This window comes from Amblyomma americanum, chromosome 5, assembly GCF_052857255.1.
Source record: "Amblyomma americanum isolate KBUSLIRL-KWMA chromosome 5, ASM5285725v1, whole genome shotgun sequence".
Taxonomy (NCBI): domain Eukaryota; kingdom Metazoa; phylum Arthropoda; class Arachnida; order Ixodida; family Ixodidae; genus Amblyomma; species Amblyomma americanum.
Window position 1 is genome coordinate 66,050,381 of NC_135501.1, and position 25,555 is coordinate 66,075,935.

At 51.8% G+C, this 25,555-nt stretch overlaps 1 protein-coding gene across 1 annotated transcript in view; it reads left to right on the plus strand.

Moving 5' to 3' along the window:
- Window positions 1-5,575: 5,575 nt before the first annotated feature.
- The window catches only part of LOC144133940 (uncharacterized), a 42,856-nt gene continuing 22,876 nt past the window's right edge, over window positions 5,576-25,555 (plus strand). Inside the window, exons 1-3 of the mRNA XM_077666988.1 lie at window positions 5,576-5,647; window positions 19,435-19,794; window positions 24,594-24,809. Of these exons, the coding sequence (XP_077523114.1) occupies window positions 19,503-19,794; window positions 24,594-24,809 (508 nt within the window). The 5' untranslated portion in view covers window positions 5,576-5,647; window positions 19,435-19,502. The remainder of the gene's footprint in view (window positions 5,648-19,434; window positions 19,795-24,593; window positions 24,810-25,555) is intronic.

A 25,555-nucleotide genomic window follows, 5' to 3' on the forward strand; every position in this document is an offset into this window, starting at 1 on the left:
CCACCTGGGGATCTTTAACGTGCACTGAAATCGCACAGCACACGGGCGCCTTTGCGTTTCGCCTCCATAAAAACGCAGCCGCCGCGGTCGCGTTCCATCCCGGTAACTGCTTGCGTACTCCCGGTTACGAAAATGGTGGTGTCGTCCGCATAGGAATTAAACTTTACATCCAGAGTGCAGTGTGCCATATCATTAATATAAATAAGGAGGAGTAGCGGTCCGAGTATATATGCTTCTCTGTGGCACGCCGGCATGAACGGATTGCAAAGAAGATTTAATGTTATTTATTTCGACATATTGTGTCCTTTTGCTAAGGTGTGATGTAAGAAGCGCATGTAGTGTTCCATGAACGCCGTATCTGTGCAATTTTGAAAGAGGATAGTGTGACTGACAAGGTCAAATGTCTTTGAAAAATCGGGATAGATGCCCAGTACCATATGTTTCTTGGTGAATGCTTCAATGACAAATTATTTTTGCGTTAAAAGTGCTGTTTCTGTTGATCGATGCTTCCTGTAACCATGTTGATAATCGAAAAGAAGATTATGACGCCATAAAAACGATACAATTTTGGTATGTAGTATTTTTTCCATGCCTTTAGAAAATACTGGTAGTATCGAGATTGGGCGATAGTTGACGAAAAGACTACGATCTCCAGATGTAAATATAGGAACAATGCACACGTGCAGTCTGCATTGCTTGGGGAAATACGCCCGTGGACAAAATCAAGTTATATATAAAAGAAATGACTGGACAAATTATGTGAAGAACGTGCTTCACAGGAAGTACCTGCACACCACGTACATCCTCGGATTTGCTATTTTTGATGGAATTGATACAAAGGCATACTTCTGGGCAGTCCGTCGGAGAAAAGAACAGTGAATGGCATGTAGCAGTCTGACAGAGGAAGCGTTCAGCATGGGATGTATTGTTTGCACCGGAGTAATCACTGTGATCGGCCTGCTGCACGAAAAAACTATTTAAGACGCCAGTTAATTGGCTGCCATTTAGCCGTTTCCCTTCATGTATAAGTCTATCGGGTATAACTCCTTTAGTGCCAGAATGCATTAGTGAGTTCAGTTTTCGCCAAAGTACATCAGAACGTTTTACGCTCTCATCAGAAAATATATATGCAAAATAGGCGTTCTTTGCTGCACGTAGCCTAGACGTATTATAAGCTTATTTCGGTACGCTTTAAATTCACACAATTCATGCTATCTTTGTTTTTACAAACTTTGCATACAGGCCATTTTTATGTTTATCGAATCTATAGTAATTCTCGCGTCAGCCAAGGCTTCCGACCATTTTTCGGTTTCCTTCTTGGACGTAATAGAAAATATGTATCGTACAGCGCTTTGGAGAGGTCAATGAATTTGCAGTATGATGTGTCACTATATTGAGTTGCGTAGACAGGGTTCCAGTTCTGCTTACTTACGGAACGACAAAACGAATCTGTCAGGCATCTACCCAGAGAGCACTCGGACCGAAATAATGGACTAGGCGACAACTGTACCCACACAGACGCACATTTAATACACCCTACGTGACACACACACTAGCGCACAAACCCAAATAATAAACCAACACAAAACACAAATACTATAAATACACACGATCCGGAAACACTGCTGCCAGCGTCTACTACTAGCGTTCTACTGTTAGCGGTCGGCGTTTGTGCTCATGGTTGGTTCGGTGCGGCTGTGGCGTTAAATGGGTTCAGTAGCCGGCGTCGAGATGGCGTTCGACGTGCTGCGGCTGGCGTTGCTGGCGGCGTCGCTGGCTGCGTTGTATAAGCTCCCGGTCCAAGCGCCCGTGGAGGTGAAGCCGGTGTTGTTGGCGTTGGGGGCACCCAGATGGGTGGCAACAGAGCTGGAGACACCCCTGGCCGTAGCAGGTTGTAGCGTCCTCAGTTAACTCCCCGGAACGGGCTCAGGAACGGCACGAAGTCCACGATGAGAAGCCGTAGAACGCGAGCTCACCGTAGCAGTAGCCGGCGTCGCTCTCTTCCAGCCGAAGCGTCCCTGACCCGCCGGAGCCTCCGCTTCTCTGTTCTTCCCCCCGTGCCTCGCACTCCCTCGCCCTTTTATGGCCTTGGCGTTAGTCCACGAAAGCCTTGTCGTCGTCCTCTTCTTCTCTCCACCGATCATCTCTTTCCACCTCACCGAATGCTTCTTCTTCATCTTCTTTAGTCTTCGGTTAATCTACGTCATCCTTATCGCCAACCTCGTCGTCTTCTTCAAGGCTCTTTCGTTCATAAGTTTATTTTAGACTCCAAATTATGTGTGACAAGGGCCCCCTCTCTCAAGAGTTTTTCCATGAAAAACTGCTCACGTCATCCTCATCTTCAAGACATCCAGCCGACCGACTATCTTCTGTGGCGATTCTGGACCCAGCACACAACACACTGCAGATGTCCCGCACACACCAGAAGCACACCACTAACACAGCACACCAAATTGCACTTACGTAACATTAACACACGACTGCCGTTGTCCGTGTGGTGTCCTTAATAACATGTTGATGTCCGCAACACACTACCTTGTACAGTCACATAACAACAGCAACAACAACAAAAAGATACTTCCAGAGATACCTGCACAACAACAATAACAAGATACACCACAGAGACACCTAGAGCTGTTCAGTTTGCTCTATCTGTAGAGAGCTTTCATTTGCAACATATGACCTTCATTTTGCCTCGTACATCCGAAAACACCTCCTTGATTTGGAGTCGAGCTGCGATCGTGTCTTCATATTGGTCTTCATTGTACCTCATCCCCTCCTGCATTTTTCTACCCACTGCACGTGGGCATCTCGACAACATCATCCGTCTCCTCGGCCACTACCGGGCATGCTACCGTGGGGTGCACTTTACGGGAACTCTTTCTTCGTACTTTTTCAACATGTTTGCATGGAAACCTTCGTGGTGTTATTTATCAATAACTCATAATCCATGTCATTTTTCTTCTGCGTCACAAGGTAAGGGCCCTTCCACTGCATCAGTAACTTATTATGATCCGTGGGTAGCAGGATAAGAACCCTGTCGCCCGGATTCAGATTTCTGTGAGTAACTTTTTTGTCATAGTATCCCTTATAGCGTTCACGCGCCCTTTCCAGGCCTTGATGTGCCAGCCTGCATGTTACCTCCAACTTGTCCCGCAACTCAAGAACGTATGTGTATGTTGTCTTGAGATATGATGAAATCTCCTTATTAGCCCATAGCTCCTTGAGTATTTTAAGTGGACCTCTAACGGTTCTCACATACAACCTCTCGAAGGGCGAGAAACCAAGACTCGTTTGCGGTACTTCGCGGTAAGCGAACAAAAGAGCTGGGAGATATCTATCCCAATCAGTAGGTCTCTCCTGGCACATTTTCTTGATCATATTTTTGAGAGTGCCGTTGAACCGCTCTACAAGCCCATTACACATGGGACGGTAAGACGTCGTCAGTAAGTGTCTCACTGACAAAAGGCGGTTAACCTCCTTCATTAGTTCCGATGTGAAGTTCGAGCCCCGGTCACTCAAAACTTCCCTCGGGAACCCATAACGCGAAAACATTTCCATGAGACCCTCCGCCACTTGGCTACTGTCAATAGCCTTCAATGGAATAGCGTCAGGATAACGAGTGGCCACGTTAACCAGAGTAAGCACATATCTATTGCCTCTGGTGGAAACTGGAGAGATTGAAAGCTATACAGTTTTATTGAAAAGGATGCATAGGTAAGATGTACATAAATTGATTATTACAGAAGGAGGTCCCAATGTGGAAACTGTCAAAGGGACCTCCTGTAATTAATTGCATATTTGAAGTAGGATAAACATATGGCAGATAGCAATTACATAGCGGAAAGCAGGTGCAATGGAAACTAAGATCTGAACTAACAGTTTAGGCATGCTAAATTTTAAAAGCACATTTTGCAAACACAAAAAGAGAGCATAGAACAAGCACTCAGGCAATAGAAGTCGTACACAATACTAACAGGTTTCATTGGCGTGGCAATTGAAGGCAATTATGCAGTACATAGTTTTTCAAGTTTTTATGAAATTTTGCTTCGGTGCGGAATGATTTGATAATTGCGGGTAGCGGTTCCAGACAGTGATTGCTGAAAATAAAGCGGACTGTTTGCCATAATTAGTTTTGACTTTCGGAAGCAAAATATTATGTTGTTCTCTCCTGGCACAATGTCAATAGCCACTCTTTGAAACGGTAGGTCGATGGCTGGCATCTTGCCCAAAAGTACGGGACCAACCCTTCCCTTCGGCACTGTGAGCTGGCACACGTCACATGAGCGAACAAAGCATTTAGCGTCACTCTAGACAAATGGCCAGAAGAACTCCTCGGTGATCCTAGATACCGTTTTTTGAACGCCCTGGCGTCCGGCCATAATGGCGTCATGTCCTAAGCGTAACACGGTCTCTCTCATATGTTTCGGTAAAACCAGCTGTTGGGCCATACTTCGTGAGCTAAATATGCATTCCCTGCTCAGAAGACCGTTTACCAATTGATATTCGAAAGACGTACGACTCCTCTTTCTTTTCACTTTATCCCCGACTCTTTCGAAGCAGGCCTTCAAGCTCGGGTCTCCTCTTTGCCTAATTGCAATTTCGCCCGGTGTTAACGCTCAGGCACATCGTAACGGGAGAAGAGAGCGGACGCTGCGTTGCTCGGATTGTCGCTTGAGCCCTTGTCTCCACGGCCGACGAGGAACTGACTGCCCCATCGCCCGCCTGAGCTGTCGAGGGGCTTTCCTCTTTTAGCTGTTCTTAAACGTCGATCATCCTCCACTCGGGATCGGGGTCCTCGACACTTCTTGCCCCGTAATGTTTCCCAAGATGAGATCGTAGATGGGTTGCTCTATGACAAACCTTTAAAGACAGTTACCGCGCTGCGATGACTCTTTCTATTCCCCTACTTGCGAGACACTGCCAAAAGTAATAATAATTACAGTTACAAAGTCCAAGAAAGTGTGTAGCGTAAATGAAATCTGCGAATAAATTCCAACAGCTGCCTGTGTCCAGTCTTGGGCCTTATCCGATATTGTACACACACGTTTAGTGCCGACCTGAGCCGGCTCAGCGGGTCCTAAGTGAACCGGCTAGAATCTCGCCCTGAACTAAAAAAAAAATGGTTTTTCAGGAAAGGAAATGACGCATCACATATCTCTATGGACAGGCGAACCGCTCCCTACCGAAGGGATAAAGAAGGGAGTGAAAGAAGAAAGAAAGAGGTGCTGTAGTGGAGGTCTCCGCCCTGAACTAACTGATAATAACACAATACGACACTCATGAGAGAAGGCTCACAGTTTCTCGCGCAAATACAAAGCAGGATTCGAACCGCTGAAAGAGGTTGAAAGCCATACATCCAACAGACCCTTCAATGCTTATGTACAGGTGAGCAGCAACCGCTGCCTCCCGATTCTTGGCCGACACCCAGTGTGGGTAATGCGCCATCTTTTGAAAAGCTAACAACAATAACTTTTAACTGCAGTAGTAAAAAAAACACGGTTTTTTCTGCGCAGCACCAGCGCTGACGTAAAGAAAGACGAAGCACCAGGCGCGCATGCAGAGTTCACGAGCTTGTGTTCGCAAGCGCAGGTACTACACGGCTGCCTCGAAGTCTCATATTTCCCACGCCTGCTGCGCCTCCACTGTAAGCCGCTTTTCCCCATTTTTAACCTCACCTCTTGCCTTTCCGCAGGCACAGTATACCGAGTTGTGGCTTTTTTCGGGCCACAGCCTGTTGCCCATGAGATCAGCCAATGTTCTCGGCTCGCTTTCCTCTGCGCGAGGGAAGTGCGATTACAGAGCTGAGATCGGTCTGCGCCCCTTATTTAAGCGCAGCCTTGCTGATATATCGAAGCCCCCGGCATTTCGGTTTTCATTACAGGTAGTAGCGAATGAATCGTCTGCAGTGCTTAGAAACAAGCCTCGGGTACGGCTGTAGACTATAGCGCGGGCAGTAGAGGTCTCGCAGACTTAAGAAGTGTTACGTTTCGCCTACGACGCGCGGTATAGCCGGCGCGGATGCAACGGACGCCGGGGCTTCGTTCAAAGTGGCGGTCATTTTGGGCCCGTTCAGTGCTGCCGCAACGCCTCCCGCCAAGCGCGTCCAGGCAGGTTTCAATGCTACGTGTCTTCGTGTGTGCGTGTGTGTGCGTGCATGTTGGTGCCCACGCTTGTCAAAGCGCGGCAGCCGGGGAGAGGAGCTCCCCAACTGGGAGGCGAGGAGGTCTGACCGGCGCCGGCCCGGCGGACGCGTCACGTCACGTTTCAACATGTCCGTGCGTCGCCGTCTCGTGCGCCTCATCCCGAGCCGTTCCTTCTTGCCCTCGCCTCCGAGGGTATAAAGGCAGCTGCCTTGGACGCCAATAGAGACTTCGATTTCTTCCGTTGAGTAACGTGGTCGCCCTGACCGGCTGCTCTTTTGCGATGCTAGAATAAACAAGTTGTTCTGTTGGCAGTCGACTCATCCTTTGCCAGGACCTTCGGATGTTTCCAGCTGTGCCCCAGGCCGCCAGGCCAACGCTACCCTTGGGGCTTGCGACCCATTTGCAACAATTGGTTGCCAGCGGTGAGATCGCGACAACGGAGGCCAGCAGCGAAGATATGCGGTCAACTGTATGCTGAGCAGCACAACGACCATCCGGGAGCAGTGCAACGAGCCCTGTGTGATGACTGGTTGCCTGCAGCGGAACGACTGCGCTGAATTCTTGGCTGCGAGGTTTGGTGAGTGCGGGACTTTCTTCTTCTGAGTTTTGCCAGGCTTTGTTAGTGTCAGAAACAGAGCTGGTAATTGTGGTTGCCGTTGCTCCCGGGTTAGTTTGCGGCAAGACAATAGTAGGCAGTAGAGAAAGCAGCATTCGGAGCAGCCATGGATTTGAAGTCGTTGCGCAAACCGAAATTGCTGGAGCTTGCAAGAGAGTTTGGTCTGGATGTCTCAGACAAACTCAGAAAACCAGAACTGCTAAGGGCTATTCTTGAGTTGGAGGCTGAGGATGACGAGCTGTCGGAATGCCTTGAGACCATTGAGGAGAGGGAGCAAAAAGAGAAAGACGAGCGCGAACGTAAAGAGCAAGAAGAGAAAGACGAGCGCGAACGTAAAGAGCAAAAAGAGAAAGACGAGCGCGAACGTAAAGAACAAAAAGATAAAGAGAAAGAAGAGCGCGACCGTGAACACGCTTTGGAAATGAAGCGTCTCGAGGTAGAGATGGAACGCGCTCGTAATGAAAGTCACGCACACGGTGCAGGAGAACGAGTATCGTTCAAAATAACTGACCTGATGCGGCCGTTTAAGCTTGGAGAGGACATTGGTTTGTTCCTGGTTAACTTTGAGCGAACGTGCAAGAAGCAGGGGTTCTCTCGGGAAACGTGGCCACAGCGCTTGCTCACTTTGTTACCCGGCGAGGCGGCCGACGTAGTCGCTCGCTTGAAGAGAGAGGAGGCAGAGGATTTCGACCAAGTGAAATCGAGTCTGCTAAAAAAGTACAGGCTGTCAGCGGAGGCGTTCCGTCGGAAGTTTCGGGAAAATGAAAAAGGCAGAAGTGAGTCATATACAGAGTTTGCCTACAGGCTTATGTCAAACATGCAGGAGTGGCTTAAAGAAGAGAAAGCGCTTGGTGACCACGAGAAAATTCTGCAGTGTTTCGGGCTGGAACAGTTTTACAGTCGGTTACCTGAGAACGTGCGGTACTGGGTCTTGGATAGGCCAGACGTTAGTACAGGGGCTAAAGCCGCCGAGCTAGCCGAGGAGTTTGTGACGCGTCGGGCTCGCGAAGCTAGGGACGGTCAAAAGGGTGAATTGGGCTCCAAGTCTGAGAGGCTGAAGTTCACACCCATGAGAGCAAGGGGGGACACACGTAGTGCGGATGCGAGTGAAAGCAGTCCGACCGAACGTAAGGAGACGGCGGCAGCCGAAGCCGAACGCAGAAAGCGGTTCGAGACGAGGCAAGCGCGAGTGTGTTATACGTGCCAGAAGCCGGGTCACTTTTCGGCGCAGTGTCCAGGAACAAAAACAAAAGTCGTGTTTTTGTCATTATGCAGCACTGACGAGAACATGAAGCTTCTCGAGCCTTACATGCGAGACTTCCTCGTCAACGGGAAAGAGTGCCGAGTGCTTCGTGATTCCGCAGCTACAATGGATGTAGTTCACCCCTCTTACGTAGAACCCGATACGTTCACGGGCGAGTGCGCATGGATCAAGCAAGCCGTGGAAGCTCATAGCGTGTGTCTGCCCGTAGCAAAAGTGCTTATTGAAGGACCTTTCGGAGCAATTGAGACGGAGGCCGCAGTGTCATCTATGCTGCCCCCCCCCCCCCCCCCCCCCCAGTACCCGTACCTATTTTCGAACAGGTCCGATCACCTCCTGCGCGAGAAGGGGCTTTTGTTTGGTGAGGCTAGCGTTCAGGCCTTAACCAGATCGAGAGTTCGGGAGCTCGCTGCAAAGGCGGTAGTTGCGGGGCCGACGTTGTCGAACAATGAGAAAGGGTCGGAGGCGCAGCAAGCTGATATTCAGAGCACGTCCGAACTGAATAAAATTGAGCCTGTAGCGTTGAAGGCACCAGGTACTGGAGAGGAAATGCCCGACACGGGAAAGTTAGAAGAGCTATCTGCAGATTTGCTCATCGCGCCTACGTCAGATGGACTTAATAGGTTGCTAAAAGTCAGCCGGTCGGCTTTGATAGCCGAGCAAAAAAAGGATGGCAGCCTAGAAAACATGCGCTGCAATGTCAAGGAAGGTAACGCCAAGAAAAATGCTCGTTTTGTGGAAAGAGGTAGGGTCCTGTACCGGAAGTATCTAGACCGCAGGGAAGTGGAGTTCGATCAGCTGATCATGCCTCAGTGCTACCGTCAGGATCTGTTGCGCTTGTCGCATGGCGGTTCGTGGTCCGGACACCTAGGAGTTAAGAAGACTAAGGACCGTCTCTTGCAAGAGTACTATTGGCCAGGGTGTTTTCGTGACGCAGAACACTTTGTGAAGACATGTGACACCTGTCAGCGGGTTGGCAAACCAGGGGACAAATCGAGGGCGCCGTTGAAGTTGGTACCTATCATTACGGAGCCTTTTAGACGGCTCGTTATGGATACAGTGGGACCTCTGCCGGTAACAGCCACGGGGTACAGACACATTTTGACTGTGATCTGCCCAGCGACAAAGTTCCCTGCAGCAGTGCCGCTTGAAGAACTCAGCTCAGTAGAGATAGTCAATGCACTACTGTCCATATTTGCGCGAGTTGGGTTTCCTGCGGAAATCCAGTCAGATCAGGGCACAGTGTTTACTAGCGCTTTTACGACAGCCTTTCTCGAAAGGTGTGGGGTAAAGCTGTTAAACAGCTCAGTGTACCACCCACAGTCGAATTCCGTTGAGAAGCTCCATTCCGTCATGAAGCGCGTGTTGAGAGCATTGTGTTTTGAACAACAAAGTGATTAGGAGCTGTGTCTGCCTGGGGTGATGTTTGCATTAAGGACCGCGCCGCATGCGGCTACGGGGTTTTCGCCAGCTGAGCTGGTGTACGGTCGCTCGCTGCGGTCTCCGCTTCGCATGCTTCGAGATTCGTGGGAAGGCAGGGGCGACGACCCAGTCGTGGTCGAGTACGTGCTTACGCACCTCGAACGCTTAAAAAGAAGGGCACAGGAGTTGTCAGGTGAAGCAATGGCAAAGGCCCAGCAGAGGGCCAAGGTTTATTATGATCGGACAGCCAGGGCCCGTCGTTTTGAGGTGGGCGATGAGGTAATGATATTGCGCACATCGCTAAAAAACAAACTCGACGTGCACTGGGAGGGCCCAGCACGGATTATTCAAAAACTGTCGGACGTTAACTACGTGGTGAGTCTGCCAAGAAAACGGAAAGCACAGCAAGTTTACCACTGTAATCTGCTCAAACCCTATAGACAACGGGAAGCAGTGGTGTGTATGATGGTAAACGTTCCTGAAGGCTTCCGGGACTAGGCTCAGTGACGAACAGGGAAGACACCGATCAGGTCATTAGTGACTTACTCAGTAAAGCACCGCTGTCGCCTGAGCAGAAAACCGAACTACACCAACTCTTACAAGAGTTTCAAGGTCAGTTCTCTGAGAGGCCTGGTAGGACTTCTGTCCTTACTCATGAAATAGAACTTACCTCCCCAGAGGCAGTACGATCCAAGGCGTACCGGGTGTCACCCCGCCAGCGCGATATTATGGAGGCTGACTTAAAGAAAATGCTACAGCTCGGTGTTATTGTGGCGGGTGAGAGCGATTATACTTCCCTTTTTGATTTTAGTTGAGGTACCGGGCAAGGAACCTCGTCCTTGCGTCGACTACCGCAGGCTTAATTCCATCACTAAGGATCAAATTTATCCGATCCCTAACATCGAGGAGCGCCTTGAGGAAGTTAGTAGCGCTCAGTTTATTTCCACCCTAGATCTTGTCAGGGGTTATTGGCAGGTTCCACTTACAGAAGAGGCTAGTAGGTATTGTTACGGTGTGGGATGCCACGGGGTGGCCACGGGCCCGCCCAGAGAAATATAGCAGCAGTACGGAGGAGAACCGGCGAAGCACGACCGGCGGCGGCCAAGCTTTCTCGTTCTATCTCCCTCGTGCTAGAGCCGCGCGCTCGCCGCTCGCGCTCGCTCTCCGCCTCTTCTTTTATTCCCGTATCACCTTTCCACCGGGGGGGGGGGGGGGGGGAGGGGGCGGAGAAGTCAGGCCGAGCTTTGATGCAGGGTTTCCTGGGGCGATGCAATGTGGGCTCGCAGATAGGAAGCGGTCACACTCTTCATTGAATTCGAAGTGTGTGAGCTGGGCGAAGGTGTCTGCAGTCGCCGAAGAAGGTCCCACACCGGTTAGGCTAACTTCAGGGAGTTTTATGCATATTGAGCGGCGATCCGTTTATGGGACTGCATTGCGTGGGGAAGGCATGGAGCCAGCAGGCGACGACGGCACTGATGAGGACCCGGTAGCTAAGTCGGAGTCACCGCAGGCGCCGTAGACATATCGCTTCATGTTTGAAACATGCTCTGGGAAAATGTGGTGCACACCGCATGGTCGATGCTCTGGCAGGTCTTCGAGGCGGTATGTCACGGGGCCGAGTCGGGCAACGACACGGTAAGGGCCGCGGTATCGGGGCAAGAGCTTTGCGGCACGGCCAGTCGCACGGATGGTGCGGCGAACGAGGACCAAGTCACCGGGCCGGAAGGGGGGATGTGGTGGTGCTGCCGCGTTGGCCGCTTGCACACGCGCGTGAGCCGTGAGGAGGTTGCGCTGGGCGTCGAGGCGGGCGGAATGAAGTCGTTGAGCAGATTCAGTTGGTGACGCAGTGGGATGGGGAAGGCCCAACTGCGCGTCGAGAGGGATGGAGGGCGTTCTGCCATAGACGACTGAGAACGGCGTCACATGCGTTGTTTCTTGCGCTGCAGTGTTGACTGCAAAAGCTGCAGCAGAAACAAAACGATCCCAGTTTGTGTGGGACGGAGCGACGTAGGATGCGAGTATATCCGTGAGGGTACGGTTAACACGCTCCACGAGGCCATTGCACTGCGGATGATTGACGGATGTAGTGGAATGCGCAATGCCGAAGGAGCGGAGGGCTCGCTCGAATTCATGGGACATAAAGCAGCTCCCACGGTCCGTGATGAGGCGCCGGGGAACACCGTGCCGAAGAACGAGATGCTGTTCCACAAACGCGACGGCATGAGCGGACGACGTGTCTGGAACGGGCAGTGCTTCGACCCACTTGGAGAAGTAGTCGATCGCAACCAGAACATACCGGTTGCCGGCACGCGTCTTCGGAAACGGGCCCAAATGATCCAGTCCAACCAGCTCGAAAGGTGAACTTGGTGGCGAAAAAGCCTGCGGGGGTGGCTTGGTTACACCTGTGGACGGTTTTCTGTACTGGCATGTCTGGCAGGACGCCACGTGTTCCTTGACATCTCTGGACATATTAGGCCACCAAAACCGCTCCGACACTCGTGCGTAGGTCTTGCCGCGACCAAGGTGACCAGCCGTGGGAGCGTCGTGTAAGCCGCGCAAGATTTGCGACCGCAGTGTTGCCGGCACAACTGGCAACCAGACGGGTGGTCGACCACGGAGCCGCTTCACATGACACAAGAGGTCGTCCTTCATTCGATAGACCCGGCGTAGTTGGCGGAGGCCTGCGCCGGCGGCGGTGCCAAGGGAGTGGATTATGGCAGCAATGGCGGGATCTTGCGTTTGTGCAGTCCTCAGGTCCGTCAAAGCCGTCACGGAACAAGGGTGGCGAGAAAGGAAATCGGCATCTTGATGGGCAGAGCCGCGCCGATGCACTATTGTGAAACTGTACTCTTGAAGTTGCAGGGACCAGCGTGCAATCTTGGCATTCAAATGTTTGGCGGACTGCAGCCAAGTGAGAGCGCTATTGTCCGTGACTATGGTGAAGTGACGGCCGTACAGGTAGGGACGGAACTTCTCGACGGCTCAGACAACGGCGAGGCACTCGAGTTCTGAAGAGTGGCGGCGGCGCTCAACGTCGGAAAGCTGGCGGCTGGCATAAGCTAGGACTTTGTGGTCACCAGACTCGTCTTCTTGCAGGAGGACAGCGCCGAGCCCATCTTGGCTGGCATCCGTGTGGAGGACGATGGGGGCCGATTCGTCGTAATGGGCCAATGTAGGAGGCTCGAGGAGGGCGTGCTTGACGTCAAGAAACGCGAGCTGTTGGGCCTGCGTCCAACTCCACGGTGCATTCTTCTTCAGCAGGGCGGTCAATGGAGCGCTGCGCTTGGCAAAGTCCGGAATGAAACGACGGAAATACGAAGCAAATCCAAGGAAACTTTTGAGCTCCTTGGCCGTGGTGGGAGCTTCGTAAGCTGTAAGCGCTTTTAGCTTTTCAGGGTCGGGACGGATGCCATGCCGGCTCACAACGTGACCCAAGTACGTCACCTCCGCGAAACCGAAGAAACATTTTTTTGGTTTTAAGCGAAGCCCAGCAGAGGTAAGGGCTTCGAGGACGAGTTTGAGGCGTCTCTGGTGTTCTTCAAATGTAGCCGCGTAGACAATTACGTCATCCAGGTAGACCAACGCCATAGTCCACTTCAAATGGCCTAAGACTCGGTCCATGAGACGCTGGAAGGTGGCTGGAGCGTTCGAGAGACCGAAGGGCATACGGTTGAACTGGTAAAGGCCGTCGGGAGTCACGAAAGCCGTCTTTTCCGCGTCATCGGGGTGAACAGGCACCTGCCAGTAGCCCGAGAGCAGATCTAGCGTGGAAAAATAACGGGCCCCCTTCAGGCGGTCAAGCGCATCGTCGAGGCGAGGCAGCGAGTACACGTCGCAATTAGTAATAGCATTTAGCTTCCGATAGTCAACGCAGAAGCGGAGTGTTCCATCCTTCTTGCGCACAAGGACGACAGGGGAGGACCAAGGGCTACAAGAAGGGGCAATGATTCCCTGGTCAAGCATGTCGCACACGTGCTGCTGGATGACTCTCCGTTCGGCTGGCGCTACACGGCGAGGTTGGTGATGAACGGGCCCGCGGTTTTCGGTGTTGATCCGGTGTTGAGCCCAGGAAGTGCACCCGAGTTCACCGGCGCTGAGAGCAAGGCAACTGCGATGCTCGAGCAGCAAGGTCTTCAGAGAGGCGAGCTCCGCGCAGGTCAGGCTGGGTCCAAAGTTAAATTCTTCCCATGATAGGATCGCCGGCGCTGGAGGGTGGCGAGGCGGGGCTTCAGGTTACAGAGACGCCACTGGTGACCCGGGGTCCAAAACTGAGGCTGTACCCAATTGCGTGCCGGGAGTCAGCGCGAGAGGTACGCTGCTGATGTTGAGTATAAATGCGTGGGCCTCTCCTTTGAGCACAGGCAGAAGGCTTCGAGGGGAGGTCATCTGACGGGCTGGAGCTGAACACCGGATGGGTTCGAACAGCACGTCTGCTGTGACCGGACTGTCAAGCTTGGCATACACCCACGTTGCCGCACCCGGTGGCAGGGTCACGGCGGACGCCACAGTCACGGTAGTGACGTCGAACGGCTTGACTCGACACGGCCACTTCGTCGCGAGGTCACGCAGAGATGCTGAGGCACGCTTGGTCGCCGACACCAGGGACTGCCACAGGGCGACACCGAGGCTGGAAACCCGGCTAAGCCAGCCCGGCCCACAGAGAGTTCGGCTCGCCCGTGGTTTGGTTCTAGTAAAATTAAGGACGACTCCGGCTTGCTGGCACCACCCGCACCCGAGGACCACTGGCCAAATAGGGCTGTCTGCGACAACAAACTCGGTGGAGATGGTATTTCCGAGTGCTGTCAGGTTGACGACGACACGTCCGACTTGCTCCACAGGGGTGCCGTTAAAAGCTAAGAGCCGGGTTTTGGCGGCTGGCAGAAGCAGGTGGTGCGCGTTAGCAACAAACGATTTGTGCAGTACATTGACAGCCGCTCCAGTGTCAACCAAGGCCTTTACATGCCGGTCAAGCAGGGCGACGTCGACGAGCACGTAAGGAGCATCAGTGGTAATCGGAGCCGACGAAAGGAGGGGACGCGGAGAACGAAGGAGTGTGGGGACGGACTTTATTCGGCGGAACGGTGCCCCCGGAGTTCCGCCAAATCGTTTCCCGACGTTGGAGGGCCGGCACAGTCCCTCGCGTAGTGTCCCCGCAGGCCGCAGCGGAAGCAGGTCATGCGGACGTCGTTACGCAGGCGTCGGATAGAGGCCGCAGTTGGGGCTGCGGACCGAGGAGCCTGCACCCGGACGCTGCGCTCGGCAGACGGTGGCGACCCCCGCGTGGCCAGCAAAGTCAATTCCGCCTCGATGGCGAGCGCCATGGCGGCGCGGACGGAATCAGGACGGCCAGAGCGGACCAAGCGCTGCACCTCGGGGAGTCGGATGGCGTCGACAAACGCCTCGGTGCCGACCAGGGCCACGGCGTTCTGAGGCGCTCCCGGCAGCGACTGCAGAGCCATGCGCTCAATGGCGGCGGCGAGGTCCTGGTACGTCTCCCCGGGCTCTTGACGGCGGGCTCGCAGGCGGTGGTACTGCACACGGGGTTGACCTGAGGCACCATAGTGGTCGGTGAGGAGGCCCGCCAGAACAGTGTAAGAGCCCAGCTGGTCGGGCGGCACGTTCTGCAGCAGCTCGGTGGCGCGGCCCCTCAGTTTTGCAACGAGCATCCATGCCTTCATTTGCTCGTCCCAGCCTCTCGCCGCCGCAATACCGTCCAGCTGGATGCGGTAAGCATCCCACGAGATGGTGCCGTCAAATGTGGGCAATTCCACAACGTCCAACGAACACTGCGGCGAGGACGCACCCGCGCCGAGCATGCCATTGGCGGCCACGACCGCAGGCCCAGCGACGGCAGAGCCGTAAACAGCGGCGGCGGGGACGCCCAAAGGCACCTGACCTGTGCTCGGCTCGGCTGGCACCAGGCGACGGAGTTCGCGCCGGAGAGCTTCCATCTCCCCAGCCTGGGCAGTCAGACGGGCCTCCCATGCGTCCATCCGTTGGGTGACTGTATCCAGGAGGCGCTCAACACCGGCGTCCGGCTGCTGCGAAGAGCCGAGCCTCTCCGAGCGCCTAGGTCTAGCGGCGCCGGCCGCCGCGTCGTCGGCGCTATCGGCTGGCGGTGGACTCCTGTCGTCTGGCACGTCGGGTGCTTGATTCTGGGAGCGGGTGAGCGGCATGATCCCACCGCTGCCACCAAAATGTTACGGTGTGGGATGCCACGGGGTGGCCACGGGCCCGCCCAGAGAAATATGGCAGCAGTACGGAGGAGAGCCGGCGAAGCACGACCGGCGGCGGCCAAGCTTTCTCGTTCTATCTCCCTCGTGCTAGAGCCGCGCGCTCGCCGCTCGCGCTCGCTCTCCGCCTCTTCTTTTATTCCCGTATCAGTATGCGGCGTTCATTTCACCAATGGGAACATTGCGTCCTAAAGTTTTGAGTTTTGGTTGGAAGAACGGGCCATACTGCTTTTCAAGCCTCATGGACGAAGTGTTGCGGGGACAGGAAGAATTCGCTTTACCGTATTTAGACGACGTAGCGATATTCTCCGCATCCTGGTCCGAGCATATGGCACACTTGCGGCAGTGCTACCCCGCCTGCGCGAAGCGGGCTTGACAGTCAAGGCTCCCAAGTGCCAATTAGCACAGGCCGAGGTTGTCTACCTCGGTCACGTGATTGGACAGGGTCGTCGCCGCCCCTCTGAAATAAAGGTGGCCGCTGTGCGAGACTTCCCGCAACCGCGCACGAAGACCGACATTCGGTCGTTCTTAGGTGTCGCTGGCTACTATCAGAGGTACGTACATCCCCAGGTACTCCGATATCGCGGCTCCCCTGACGGATGCTCTAAGAAAAACAGAGCCCCAAACAGTCGTCTGGGGCGAGACAAAGGAAAGAGCTTTTAGCGCCCTAAAGAGCGCCCTAACAAGCCAGCCTGTGCTACGATCGCCAGACTACACAAAATGGTTCGTTGTTCAGAGCGATGCTAGTGAGCGAGGCATGGGCGTTGTACTGTGCCAACGGGAAAATGGAGAAGTGGAACACCCCGTCCTGTATGCTAGTCGTAAGCTGACCTGTCGTGAGCAGGCGTACAGCTCCACCGAGAAAGAGTGCGTGTCTCGTGTGGGCCGTTCAGAAATTGTCATGCTACCTAGCCGGCTCGAGGTTTATCCTTGAGACGGATCGCTGCCCTCTCCAATGGCTGCAGACCATCTCTCCCAAAAATGGCCGCCTCCTGCGCTGGAGCCTCGCTTTGCAACAATATTCCTTTGAGGTGCGTTACAAAAAGGGGAGTCTCAACGGTAACGCCGATGGCTTAAGTCGAGGCCCCTAACGTAGGAATCCGCCTCAAAGTTGTTTGTTACTGATGTTTTCTTCCTGAGGCAGGATTTTTAACATATTGCTTTTGTTAGTGTTTCAAAGTGATGATGTGCTTTCTAGTGCAATTTTCCAATTTGTGGACGCGTTCTGAGTGCTGCTTGACTACTGTAAGGAACTAGGCAGTAGTATAAAAGGGGAAAGAGCCTGGCAGAGCTTAGTGAGGGTTGTCTCGTGCTTGCTGACTGAGCGGTTGCGTTTCGGCGTAGTTCTAACGCTTGCTGGGAACGAGCACAAAAATGGCAACTCTCCCGAAGTCACTTTGCAGTGTCCTGTGTGAACCTGAACCTGAGAACGAGGCCTTCTCTGTGCGCTGCGCTCAAGCAACGCCGAGGGACGACCGATTTCGATTACGAGCATCATCGAGCGACATCCCTCCGGACAGCGGATGCAGTCCCCTGACCATCGGGATCTCCTTCTCCCGGCGGGGCGGTCTGTTACGTTTCGCCTACGACGCGTGGTATAGCCGGCGCGGATGCAACGGACGCCGGGGCTTCGTTCAAAGTGGCAGTCATTTTGGGCCCGTTCAGTGCTGCCGCAACGCCTCCCGCCAAGCGCGTCCAGGCAGGTTTCAATGCCACGTGTCTTCGTGTGTGCGTGTGTGTGTGTGCATGTTGGTGCCCACGCTTGTCAAAGCGCGGCAGCCGGGGAGAGGAGCTCCCCAACTGGGAGGCGAGGAGGTCTGACCGGCGCCGGCCCGGCGGACGCGTCACGTCACGTTTCAACATGTCCGTGCGTCGCCGTCTCGTGCGCCTCATCCCGAGCCGTTCCTTCTTGCCCTCGACTCCGAGGGTATAAAGGCAGCTGCCCCGGACGCCAATAGAGACTTCGATTTCTTCCGTCGAGTAACGTGGTCGCCCTGACCGGCTGCTCTTTTGCGATGCTAGAATAAACAAGTTGTTCTGTTGGCAGTCGACTCATCCTTTGCCAGGACCTTCGGATGTTTCCAGCTGTGCTCCAGGCCGCCAGGCAAACGCTACCCTTGGGGCTTGCGACCCATTTGCAACAGAAGACATCCGCTGTGAGGCCGACGGCGCTGGTATATGGCTTAAGTCCCTTGGACGTGCGGTTAAAGTGTGGCCCATGCAGTGGCCAATGCTTGTCACTTTCGGCCTGTCGTGCTGAAACTGGGAGAAAGTGGCCGGGAGATAGCCACGGGTATCTTTACGCTTTTTTGAATGCCTTGAAAAATCTATACACTTATTGGATCGCTGAATATTCCGGAGCCCTGAATGGTAAGTCGACCAACATAACTGGGGAGGTAGCGGCTGCACCTTTCTTAGTTGCACATTTCTGAATGATGTCTGTGAGCACTTCAGATGTACGCTTTCTGGGACTGGCGGAGCTCAATGGATCGACTTCTTGCAAGACAAAAATTCAATATCGCGGTACCCTAAAACAGGGTCCATGCGCAGTACGAGCGCACATATTGCGTCTTTCAGTTAAAACTTTCAGTTACGTGGTTTCTTTAAGATTATCTATAGTGTCATCAATAGCAGACCTTTGGAAAAATTTAAGCCGTGTTCTTGGTATGGTGGTTTTTAAACTGCTAAAATCTGTAACTCTAATTTGTCAACGGCCTCATTGGAAATAAAGATTAGGAGATTGCTGTGAAGTTTCATCTGGCTTCACCAAGCAAGATGCAGAGTTCATTAAAAATTACTTGTACGTTATATAGCCTTCTGTGTTTGGAAGGTTCATAGTTGTAGCGCGCACGGCTTCCATTGGTGCCAAGGGCTGAGTGCGAGTGAATTACGAATTTGCTTTTTTCGTGCGAAAACAGTGAATTTTGCTGCACATGTGCTCAGCGGGCTGCACCTGAAGCGGTTTCTAGCCAGACTATAATTTCAATACGCGGTACGCTTTTAACTCCACTTTGTCTCACCCTGGAAGAGGTCGCAAAGAATAAAAGGCGCGCGTTGCCATCGCGGTTACATGAGCCCGTAATAAGGATAGTAAGCCGTATTAAGGATGCTAAGCTGTTTGAGTTTTCAATTCCGGTGGGCCAAATGTATTCACAGCAAAGAGGCATAGGTGCGAACAGTGCATCTCAAATCAAATCAATGTTTATTCATCTTTGTTTAGCACATGAGTTTTCCTGCCATCCTAAGCACAGAGTGCTTGTTGGTTGTTCAGGCAGTAAGGTGAATAACCGAATGTGTACAAAACAATTACACATAAAGCAATGACATTAGGCACCCCAGTACATGCATATTATGCAAGAAAGAAAAGGAATATGTATACATATTGAGCAAATAGGAATTCAACTAAAAAAAGACAACCAAAAATGAACAGAAGACATCATAAGAGCTCGAAATGTGCCATATCTAAATAAATCTAAAATGTGAAGAAAAAACAGGGAAAGTAGAATACAGCATGTAAGAGGCCATCAGTGATTTATCTGCAAGAATGAGCACCATTTTCTTATAGATTTAGTCATTTTACGTTTAGTTTTGAAATAAAAAAACTCTTCGCCAAGTTCATTGAATATTTCTGGCACATAGTATCTCCTTACCTTTTTCCCATACTTTTTCCCATCTGTCCGAATCGTCTTCCGACTGCCGATAACGGCGTAATGTGCTTGAATCAAAGCCTGGTTTCCACTCTGTCGACTCATCCAGCTTTCCACTCGTCCCTGCGGAGGCACCCCGCGACATCAGTTCGCTGCCGGCATCTTGAGATCGTCGCCATGGAGCGCGTCCTCCAGTTCTCGGTGCTGGTCTGGAAGAACCTGTACCTGCGGCGGCTCCGGGTGCGCCCCCTGGCGTTCGTGTTCGAGGTGTGCATGGTGTCCGTGCCCTTTCTGAAGATCCAGCACGAGCGAGGCCGGGTGGGCAGCGAAGCCGTGGTCAGCAGCATCATATACCCCGTGTACACGCCGGACTTGGGGGACATACAGTTGGACACCATCTACTACGGGCCTGTGAACAACTACTCGCGCCGCATCGTCACGGACGTCCAGAGGAGCCTGCCCGGAGTCCGTGAGTTGGGAAGCGCCTGCTTTAATCGCGGTTGAACACAGCGTGGTTGAACATGGTGTGGTCTTCGAAAGGTGGCGTCGGTTGACCTGCAAAATGAGCAGCAGTGAGTTATTCGATGAGGCCACGTCCGCATTCGCGCAGCTCTTCTTCGAAGCGCAGTTGGACAGGAAGAAAGCTCCTGGTTACTGCCCCTAGAGAAATGCGTTGCTAATGACGAATTGACTTCTTCAGTGTATAAAATCTTACTGTAAGCAACGCAACAAGTCTCGTATACGACGCGAATCAGTGACGCCATGGTGTTTATATTTTGAGCCAATTTTCAATATTCCCTGCGCAGGAATGTTCCATTGGGGCCTTTAGCCTTGAAAGACAGCAGCTAATGCTGTACGTTGTATTGTTGGTAGTTTTAAAGAGTGAGTGTCGATGCGGTTTAGACAACAGTAAGACTGCTCAGCCCTAAACAGACAAGGCATCTGTGCTACGTTGCGGAACGAACAATTTTGTGTTTGCAGTGTCCCCAGTTTTGCGGGCTGAAATGGCTATAGGCTTACCTAAATCATGCATTTTGTCCGCAAGCAGTATTTTGGTGCTTTCCTTACTGATCGCTGAATCATCATCATCATCAGCCTGACTATACCCACTGCAGGGAAAAGGCCTCTCCCATGTCTCCCCAATCAACCGTCCTTTGCCAGCTGCGGTCACCGTATCCCCATAAGCTTCTTAATCTCATCCGCCCACCTAACCTTCTGCCGCTCCCTGCTACGCTTGCCTTCTCTTGGAATCCACTCCGTTACCCTTGAGGACCAGCGGTTATCTTGCCTTCGCATCACGCGCCCTGCCCAAGCCCATTTCTTCGTGATTTTGACTAGGCTATCAATAACCATCGTTTGTTCCCTCACCCACTCTGCTCGCTTCCGGGCCTTTAACGTTACACCTATCCTTTTTCTGTCCATCGCTTGCTGCGTTGTCCTTAACTTAAGCTGTACCCTTTTCGTTAGCCTCGACGTTTCTTCCCCATAGGTGAGTTCCGGTAAGATACAGCCGGTAAGATCGCTGAATAGAAATTTGCAGTGTGGTGAAAGCAGTTGATCTGAAGCTCGTTTACAGTTTATACAGCGATGTTCTGGGAGACTATATCCTGGAGTTCGATTTTCTGAGCAGTTTGTGCAAGCAGTATTCAGTTATATTGTGCAATGACTACTCTATGCACTCGATCATCTGCGTATAAGCAGGATATTTAGACCAAATGGCGGAGGCAACAAAACGCGCACACTGCTGAGAAAAAAATTAACACCCCAGTTGACATATCTTTTCTTTTCGGCTCACTGGACACGTCTGTAGGCTGCAGAGTAGGCCTAAAAGCAACCTTCTACGACAGATAAAAGTCGCCAGTGTTTGGCGCATGTAATGCCCTCCTAATACGCACTCCATGGCTAGCTGACCTCGTGTCTGCGTACGTTCTAGTACATTTTTCAAGCGGTGTATTCTTGTGGCGCAAGAATGCACCCACTCTCTTTTTGTGCGTACTCTTTTAGTAATAACTGTGTACAGAGAATTTTTCGCGTGTTTGCGCCTTTGCCGTGGTATGTCGGAACCAGAAATGCTGCGTGCACCTGGGGGCCGAAGAGAATGTATCCAGGTGGCGCTGTCTCTTAATGAGTCTCTCATAGCAAAAGGGCGAAGAGATGCCGGGATAATGAAACATAGGACATTGTGGGGGTACAACAGGTATGCAGTACTGAGAGGTATTTGGAAAGCAATAATGGTGCCGTGGCTTACTTTTGAGAATGCGGTTCTGTGCTTAAGGGCAGAAGTTCAGTCGAGATTAGAAGTAAATCAGAGAGCTGTTGGAAGATTAGCACTAGGTGCCCACGGGAAATCCACAAACGAGGCAGTACAGGGGGATATGGGCTGGGCATCGTTCGAAGCCTGGGAAGCTCAGAGTAAAATTCTATATGAAGAACGCCTGAGGAAATTGGACGATAACAGGTGGGCAGCTAAGGTATTTAAATGCTTATACAGGAAGAGAGTTGACTCACAGTGGCGCAAATGAACTAGTAAGCTGACCAGTAAGTATGCCAGACACGATGCCGGAGAAAGACAGAGCATTAAACGACAAGTTAAAAACGCGGAATGTAAATATTGGATAAATTCAATGGAAAGGAAGCATAGTGTAGAACTATATCGATAACGGAAACAGCAGATCAGGAAGGAAGCGTTTTAGGATAACTCAAGAGGCAGTGCCCTACTCTTTGAAGCTAGATCAGGGTGTCTTAGAACGCGCAGCTATAAAAAGAAATTTAACGAAGAAGATGACACATGTGCTGTGTGTGGTAAATCTGTAGAAACAATAGAACACCTCATACTAAAATGTGATGGTATCCATCCCGATGTCGATGCAGGCACAGTCACTCTTGCTGAGGCACTAAGGTTAGATAACAATTGTCATGTAAATAAATCTGCGGTGGAAATTACCAAAAAGCGATTGGAAGATTGGTGGCTCAAAAGCAGAGCTGGCATAAGTTTATAAGTGTAGGAAGACGTATATCAACGAATTTAGATAACTTACAACACAGTTAAACAATAATAAAGGGAAAAAAATCTGACATTGGGGGCAACTGCCATCACCCCGTTTCAAAGGGAACGCTCCTTACTTCCTTCCTTTCGTCCGTCCGTCCGTCCGTCCATCCATCCATCCATCCATCCATCCATCCATCCATCCATCCATCCATCCATCCATCCATCCATCCATGCATCCATCCATCCATCCATCCATCCATCCATCCACCCAACCGCCCATCCATCCATCCATCCATCCATCCATCCATCCATCCATCCATCCATCCATCCATCCATCCATCCATCCATCCATCCATCCATCCATCCACCCACCCACCCATCCATCCACCCACCCACCCACCCATCCATCCATCCATCCATCCATCCATCCATCCATCCATCCATCCATCCATCCATCCATCCATCCATCCATCCATCCATCCATCCATCCATCCATCCATCCAACAAAATAGCGGTACAGTTGCTAGTAAAAAAGATTAGCAAAGAAAAAAAAATATTCGCATGTGACGGCTTTCTGTCGAACCTCCCGGAAGATTGAGGATTGGGAAAAGCTTTACGTTCTTGCTATTGGCGTTTTCGTGAACCGCAGCATCGCGAGAGGTGATTACTTCGCTCCAGTGACTGACCGCTTGTGTTAATCTTTTTTTTACTAGCGACTGTACATGCAGATGTGCAGCGCCGCTTGTTCGTTCATTTGATCTTATCCTGCTTGTACTTTTTTCTTTCACTACGGCACATCATTTAGGGACCTTTTCTTTCGTTACAATCTACAAACGTAATAAGGGAGTAATTACTCATTAGCATTCACCACATAAACTTCGCAGTTGAAGAAAAATTCGTCCTGGTCCTGGGTTCGAAACCGGGACGACCGCCTCGCCGGGGTAGTCGCCCTACCAGCATACTTAACCGGAAGGGCTAAAATACGGTTATGCTGTAGCGAATTGATCAACAACAAAACTTTAAATTAGCAAGACAGACGCCACCGCCACCTCACAAAAGTCTCATCAGAGTTCAAAAGGTTAGATGGAGACAACTTCAAACCAATAGTCTCCCAAACACGGTAAGAATGCACCACATCAACCCAGACGAATTCAAACCCGGTTGCTCGAAATGTGGCAGAGAGCCACGATGGAACACATCTTTTGTGACTGCACCGCCAACCCACCGCCCGAAGAACTCCAGAAAATTGTAGGCTCACAAGAGCGGGAGACATCCAGCTCAAGTCCGGAAGTACAAGTTCGTGTCACAGGACGAGCCCGAGAGGTCACCTTCAGCGCTGACTGAGGGTCATCTGGTGGGGTCACAGAACCCATCGCTCCCGGTATTGACATTAAAGTTCTATGATTGACGGACTCGAAGTGGAAACAGTATTGGCTCGACGTTAAGTGGAATCGCTCAATGTGAACTATTCTTTGAGTACGCTGTTCCTATAGAGGATTCATGTAGCTCATTGTAGCCATGTGTGTGCGCTTAGGCGGATGATAAAGTATTTACTCCCTTATTACAAATGTACTCGCCTCGCCGTGGTGGCTCAGTGGTTATGGCGCTAGGCGGTTGACAGGAAAGACGCGGGTTCGATCCCGGCCACGGCGGCATCGCGTTTCGCTTCCCTTTCCTTGATTCTTCGGTTTAGTTGCGCCGTTCCATTCTTTGATGGTTAAATGATGGCCCCGCCGCGGTGGCTCAGTGGTGAGGGCACTCGGCTACTGATCCGGAGTTCCCGGGTTCGACCTGACCGCGGCGGCTGCGTTTTTATGGAGGAAAAACGCTAAGGCGCCCGTGTGCTGTGCGATGTCAGTGCACGTTAAAGATCCCCAGGTGGTCGAAATTATTCCGGAGCCCTTCACTACGGCACCTCTTTCTTCCTTCTTTCATTCCCTCCTTTATCCCTTCCCTTACGGCGTGGTTCAGGTGTCCAACGATATATGAGACAGATACTGCGCCATTTCCTCCCCCCCCAAAAAAGAAATTATTATTATTATTGTTATAAATGCTGATGGCTCGTGTACTGTGCGATGTGAGTGCACGTTAAAGAACCCCAGGCGATGGTATTATGCGCAGCCGTCCACTACAGCGCCCTTTACAGATTTGCTGCTTTGAGATGTTAAACCCCATAAACTAGCATACACTACAAATCTACTCCACCTTTGGTGATTCCGCTAACTGTTTAACCAAATCCGCAAATGTGCTCAGAGGCCTTTTCTACCCTTCACCTGCAGCTTTGAAGCCGAGCCAGGATGAAGTGTCCATGACGCGGCTTCTCTTCTCTAAAAACGTGACGCCCAATGCCCTGGGGATATTCTTCGAAACCACGTCGCTGGGTGAAGACATACCCCATGACCTGTCGTACACCATCGTCTTCTCGAGCGGCGCCTACGAGATCACCAAGGACCGCAAGGAGACCACGGAGAACGGGCCCTCGCAGCGCGAAGACCGTGAGTCACCGATCGTCCTTAGCGGTAAAAGGCGAAAGTCGTCCGGAATGGACCATTTTGCTCAAGAAATGAAAAATCTTATATCTCTGGACAGGGTAACTGAGCACACGACACACCAGCTTGCAAGGTGCCGCCGTTATTAAAGGCAGCCCGTTTAAGACCGATGCGAAATTTAACGTTAACGCAAATCCTGGACACTAACGCTGCAAAAGCCACTTGAGAACGTGAGGGACGCCAAGGCAATAATGAGCGCCAAGTGCTGTTGCGTAACCTGGCTTTTTTTTTTCTCAGTCGTGCTGGCCTACATTTCTGGCGCCGTACTCTGACAGGTGTCACGTGGCCAGTGTCACATGATCAGCAGAAAGCAGATTTAAACAAACGAAAATCATTCTTACATAGTGTTCCTGAGCCGCGGCAGCCCCACTACGTAAGCGAGGTCGGAAACTAAATAAAGGAAATAAACGTGTGGTGTCTCAGATAACATCACCCGTGATTAAAACAAGTCTGGTCCAGCTAGCGGTAATGAGGCTTAACCGAGTAGTTTTCAGTGGCCTAAAATACCCACAAATGCATGGGTATTACAGACGCCACTTCGGGAAAAAGCGTCCGTCAAATGACGCTGCCGAGTAGGGATGAAAGAAATTGTACTCTGAAGGCTGGTAACCGAGTACGCATCACGCTAAGCCACCACAGAGAAGTTGAAATGAGAAGGACTTCTGCCGACGAATAAGCGCCGTTTCGTAGTG